This window comes from Merops nubicus, unplaced genomic scaffold (assembly GCF_000691845.1).
Source record: "Merops nubicus isolate BGI_N331 unplaced genomic scaffold, ASM69184v1 scaffold17069, whole genome shotgun sequence".
Classification (NCBI taxonomy): Eukaryota; Metazoa; Chordata; class Aves; order Coraciiformes; family Meropidae; genus Merops; species Merops nubicus.
In genome coordinates this window covers 38,991-44,841 of record NW_008633219.1, presented here as the reverse complement: position 1 = coordinate 44,841, position 5,851 = coordinate 38,991, and the positions used below count along the sequence as shown (strand labels likewise).

General features: G+C 41.7%; 1 protein-coding gene across 1 annotated transcript in view; it reads left to right on the top strand.

Moving 5' to 3' along the window:
- Nucleotides 1-315: 315 nt before the first annotated feature.
- LOC103780504 (cytosolic carboxypeptidase 4-like) overlaps nucleotides 316-5,851 on the top strand; it is a gene marked incomplete at both ends in the record, with an annotated part of 42,883 nt that continues 37,347 nt past the window's right edge. The window contains 4 exons of the mRNA XM_008948191.1: nucleotides 316-905; nucleotides 2,217-2,300; nucleotides 3,384-3,470; nucleotides 3,837-3,985. Coding sequence (XP_008946439.1) covers nucleotides 316-905; nucleotides 2,217-2,300; nucleotides 3,384-3,470; nucleotides 3,837-3,985 — 910 coding nt within the window. The remainder of the gene's footprint in view (nucleotides 906-2,216; nucleotides 2,301-3,383; nucleotides 3,471-3,836; nucleotides 3,986-5,851) is intronic.

The following is a 5,851-nucleotide window of genomic DNA, read 5'->3' as shown; positions in this document are numbered from 1 at the left end:
AAAAAAAAAATAAAAGCCTTGCAAATTATCTTTCTTAATTCCTTAGAACAACCAGTTTTAGTTGGAGATGACTCACCCAGATGACTCAGTCTAATCCTTCTAGTTTCTGAGGACTACTGTTGAGACAGCTTTCTGGATAGAGAAATTCTGGCAAGTGGTCCACAGGCTGATTTTCCTCTGGCTGTCTTATTGGATGACTACAGTTTTGGGAGACTTGTAAATATTTTATCTTTCTCCCTTGAAAGGTTTTCTCTGGAAGAAGGCACAATCTGTCTTTAGTTTCTTTTAATTTCTTCTGCTTTTTAAATTTTAAAGGAGCTTGAATTGGAGTGTGAGGAAGAGAAGAGCTTGGAGGACAGGACTGAGAGCCTTCCATCTACTCCCTCTCATTTCATTCCAAGTGCTGCGAAGCATCCGAACTACAGATGGAGAAACCAAAGTGTCACAGAGATGGGACCAGACCCAGGAGAAGAGGATTACAGAGTCTTACTGCAGACCTGGATAAAGCAGGAGAAATGCAGGTGGGATCAGACTGATGAAAAGAGAGACGGTGTAGAAGCAGCTCAAGACGCAGACTCCTGTGAAGAGGAAGATCCAGCTGGGAGTCGTGTGCTTGCTTTGCGTCCTCTGCCAAAAAATGCAGCTTGGTCCAAAAAAATGTTTTACCCTGTACATGACTCAATCAGTCCTAATCCTGAAGGGAGGCTGGACAGCTCGGATATAGTGACAAATCTGGAGAGACATCAAGGGGATATCCCATTCCACAACCCTCGCTTCTACATAACCAGGGCCAAATGTGTTAAGTCCATACCAGGCTACAAAGACTTGGCATTCCCTGATTTCTGGGGCCACCAGACACCTCCTTACAGCAAGCCCGTGTTGGAGCGCAAGTATGGGGTTCAAAGGTGATTACACTTTAATATAATTGCCATGCTTAGAGCTCTTGGACTCAGAACTGGCTTATGTAAGTTCTGACTGTAGCGTCTCTGAATGTCTTAGGACATTCTAAACCAAATTTTGGGCTATCCAGTGATTTGCCACAGGGCCAAACATCAGGAAGATCTTATTTTTGTTTTCCTTCTGAAGAAAGGAAAATGGTATCTCACTGGATTAGGGAATACGAAGCCTATTTCCTGTCTCTTCAGTGTGTCAGTGGATGAGTTGCAAACTGTTTGTGCATTACTTTCTTTTAGATCGAGGTGATGGCCACTTCTAGTGCTTGCCACCTTTGCTTTCATCTGGCTTTTTGAGGAAAAATCCTTTCTGTCCTCTCAGAGCTGTGTGGCTGTGTCAGGTTGTTCTCCCCTTCTGCTCTGTTGTTCCTTCTTGCTATGCCCCTCACTTTCTGCCTGCTACATGGGGTCCTTCAGGATCTCCTTCTTCCCTAGCATGTGCATCTGCCATGAGTGGTACAGGGAATTATTAGCAGACGCCAAAGAAGTTGGATTTCATGATAAACATCAAAGTTGACCAAGGCTGATCAATTGGCATTTATGAAGATCACTAATTTCTGACCTCTGGAGAGAGACTGATTCTTTCTGCTGCAAATATAAAAGCAAAAAATCCTGTTAATAGGGAAAACCACTCACTCTACCATATTCTCCCTGCACTGTTGCTCTAAAAGCTTTGCTTTTATGACTATAATAACATGTGTAACCATACAGCTAAAATGGGAATAATCATATCATGCTTCAGGGCATAACATGATTGCTGCAAAGGTCAGAAAGAAAATCTGGTATTTCACATTTGATCATCGTTAGGGATCAGAGAGCTTCAGTTTAATAATGAGGAGGAATTAGCTTGATTTAGAGTCAGGGTTTGCTATGAGACAGACTGGTAGGTTTGTAAGTCAGGGCAGATATTTCCTCATGGACAAGGCTGGCCATTTGGGAGATGGATATTGACTGGGAAGAACTGGGGATAAATCAAACTTGATAGAATACACTAGAGAATAAAAATTATACAGAATCAGTCATTTAACCCAAAAGGCAACTTGTTGTAATGGGAATTGAGCAGGAGTTTTCTAACGGAGGAAAAAAAAGAAATCAAGACCACCTGAAATTAGCACATGGAATTCCTCTTTCTACTGGGCCTTCTAAAGAATTTCCTGTGTCTCTTCATGTTTATTCTACAAGATTACCCTATGCCAAGTTTTCTTACAGCATCATTACAATTTGCTTTTTTTATTTGCCTCCTTTTCTTTTTCTCCCCACTAGGGACAAAGTACTAGATGATGTTCGCCGTTTAATCCAGCCAGGTGATGTGATAGGCAGAACTGTTTTTGACATAGATGATCCCAGGTGAGTAACCTGAGTCCTGAACCAGGGGCACTGTCAGTGCTAGGATAGGTGGTGAGCTCAGTTCACTTGCTCAGCTCCAATAAAGGAATAGAAGAAATAACCTAGGAGGTAAAGGCTCCACAGGAAAACAAAGCAAAAGAAAACAAACCAAGAAGAGCAGATTCTTTGTACATGACTCTGGGGAAAGGATTTATTGTGAAAATCACTGAAGCAAGAAAACCTCAAAACATTTTAGATGGAACAAGAAAATCTGTACATGAAAGGGACTGGATGGTGTCCCTGGTTACATCTGCATTGCATGCAGTGATTTGGAACAGAAGCATGCAGGGTGAAGCTGTAACTTGTACACATGAACCCAAATGCAGTCCCTCTGCAGCCTGAAGCAGCATTTCCCATTGAGAGCACTTCAGGGTCTTGTACAGCCACTGTCACAGGCTGTAGATGTACCCTGAAAGGTGTGGCACTTGGAAAAGGCTGCTGAAAAACAAACATCCAGCCTTGAGAACTGTGTTAAGTACTCAGCTATGAACAGCAGCTACAGTCTTTAAGGAGATGTAGCACAGGGCTGTTGAGAGGGTCACAAACACAAGAAATTGCTTTCAGGGGAAGGGTGAGTGACTCGGTGGGTATTCTTTAAAGAAAAAAAAAAGGTGAAGGACAGGTTGAGGTAAGAGAAGGCTGTGAAGTTGTTCAAGATGAATTTAAGGGTTTCTAAGCTTTGCAAAAAGGAAACTCAATTGATAAAGGAGGAGTGAATGTATAGTAATTGTATAAAGCTGTCTCATGCAATTAATAAACTAATAGGAGTAACTCAGTGGGGAAAGTAACTGGAATAATGTAGGTAAACATGAAGTAGGATAAAAGGGAGTGTTGGGAAAGGAAAAGAAGTTGAAATTTAGAATCACTAGAGCAAGAGAAGAAAAGGTTGCTGCATTGGATAGGAAAACTACGGATTTGTTCATCTCGTTACTTCTGTGTCTTGCTTTTATTAAAAAAAAATGTATTTTAGTGTACAAAAGGTACTGGGGAAGGCTTGCCTTTGAAGTAACCCCTTGTAGATATCTTTGCTTTGATTTACTGCAGCCTCTCAAGCCCCCGTGCCCCAGGCTGTCTGACATTCTTCTCCAAGTTTGAATCGGGAAACCTTCGCAAAGCCATCCAAGTGCGTGAGTAAGTACGTCTGCAGCAACTGCACCCCAGCCTGCCTCTCTGCTGGGACCACAGTGTGAAACAGGGGGGCTCTGGGTTTGGAAAGGGTCAGCCAGGGAAGCAGGTTATGTGATGAAGAGTTTACCATGTCTTCCAACACCTAGATGTGATGAAAGTAGCAGGAGTGAGAAAACAGCTCAAAATGTTTTGACACGTCTAAGATCGTGTGAGTATTTAATAGTGTGTTTGGGCATGGCTAGTTTGATGATGTTCTTTGACTCTTACAGGATATTTGTGACTTTGTATAGCCTGCTGTCCTCAGCAGATTCAGTGTCAGACTTGTGGGGTATTCATGATCACTTTTTTTTTTCTGGTCTACCCTTACAGGTTTGAGTATGACTTAATTATGAATGCAGATGTGAACAGCAACCAGCACCACCAGTGGTTCTACTTTGAAGTCCGTGACATGAAATTAGCAGTTCCCTATCGCTTCAACATTATCAACTGTGAGAAGTTCAATAGCCAATTTAATTATGGTAGGAGTCTTTGGGGAATGGGTGTAGTCTTCCATTCATAAGAATATCTTTTTAATGCCATAGAGGTGTTGAACATTCCACGTCTACAGGGAGACTTTAAACTTAATCTTATCAGCCCTGAAATCCAATGAAATAGTTACTTTAGATTTGTCAGAGGACCTTCCTCTATCTTCAGGGGGACTGAGGAATTGGAATGCTGAGACCTTGGAAAGGATTTGTGGGGGGAAAAAAGGTCATTGCTCTGTGTTTAGAGGCAAGAACTGAGAAAGAATGACACCGGATTTGGGAGAGGGGGAAGGAAGGCGACTTGTTGGAATTGAATGAGCTGCATAGGATTGGAAAGTGCTTCTAAGATTTAAATAAACGTAGCTAAATCCTCAAGCAAATATTCATGATTCTTTGCATATATCCAGAAAGACATTTCTGCCTTCAGACCTGCTGAGACTTCTCATACTAATGATTAAAAAAATTCTGTTCCTTGCTGTCTTTGAGCTCCTGTCGTAGTCTGTAGTTCAGGAGGAAGGTGACATTGCTCAGAATTAGGCAGGACAAGCCCCAGCTTTCTGTTCCTATTTTGGGAGAGAAATTATTTCTTCTGCATAGAGACTGAGTTGAATTCTTAGCTGACAGGCTGGGTTTGTTTGGGTTTTTTGATTTGTTTCCATAGAGCTGTGTTAATTTACACCAGCTCAAGACTTGACTCAGAATGTTTAATAAGCCCCTAATATCAGACTTTGCATTCCATTGAAGCCCAGTGGATAGAGCCTTCGACATCCCAAGGAGAACTCTCTCAGGATCAATGTACCTAAAACAAATAGCACTAGGAGCTGGAATGACTTGTCACTTGTGTTTGTGAAACTGGCCGGATGAACGGCATGATGAATTATAAAACATTTGCTCTTTAACGCTAAGGGCTGGAGTTTAAGTATTCTTATAGATCCCAAATGAAAATGATTTTTTTTTTTCCTTCCCATCTTTTGCTGCTTCCCTGAATCACCAAACAAATGATTATAGTGTGTCAGGTAGCAGCCTGAAAATGAAGTATGTTGAGATCATACTGCAAACCTCAGTACAACCTCTGACACAACCATCATTAGCTTCATAGCTAGGGATTCTGGCTGTTATTGGTGGAAAGTTGTTTGTTATCTGCTAGTTTGGCAGATCATAATCTGCCATAATGAGATTATTTTTATAATCTCATTTTGTGCACCTGAAATTTTACATGACTTACATGTGCAAGCGTGCAATGAAAAATATATATGGAAGAAAAAATGTGAAAATATCATCCTGTCTATGGAGAGAGGCTGAGCCATGGCTTGTTTTGGTATGGCTTGTATGTGGGACTGGCTGTTAAAGCAATTCTTCTGTGGGTTACTTCTCCTGCTCTGAGAGGGCAGCGAAGCTCTAGATTACCTGGCTTGGCTGAGTGAGGCTCACCACCCCTTCCAGCACATGCATAATATTTACACAGGCTGTTAGTGAGAGATGCACAGGGAATGCAGCAAATAAACTGCACTTTCCTGGGCTAATGCCCATGTTACAATGCTAAAAGCTTCCAGTTGTGATGCAGAGCCAAAGTGCCCGGGGTGGAATACTTTGCAGCTCCTGCTTACTGACCTGTTTTGGTTTTTTTCCTTTCCACTTTGCTCTTGGTTAGAAAGCACTGTGTATCTTCAAAATCGGCAAAAAGGGTTTTAAATAACCTTTTAAAAAACTATTTAAAGAAATAGTTGTGACCAGGAGCAGAGCAAGTCAGGACATGCAACCCCCACCTCTCTCCTCCACGTTTTTCCACTGACTTACTCTACCACAGGAAAAAAATGGGATTTCATCAGAAGCTGGTTTTGTGTGTGTTTTCTAAAACTG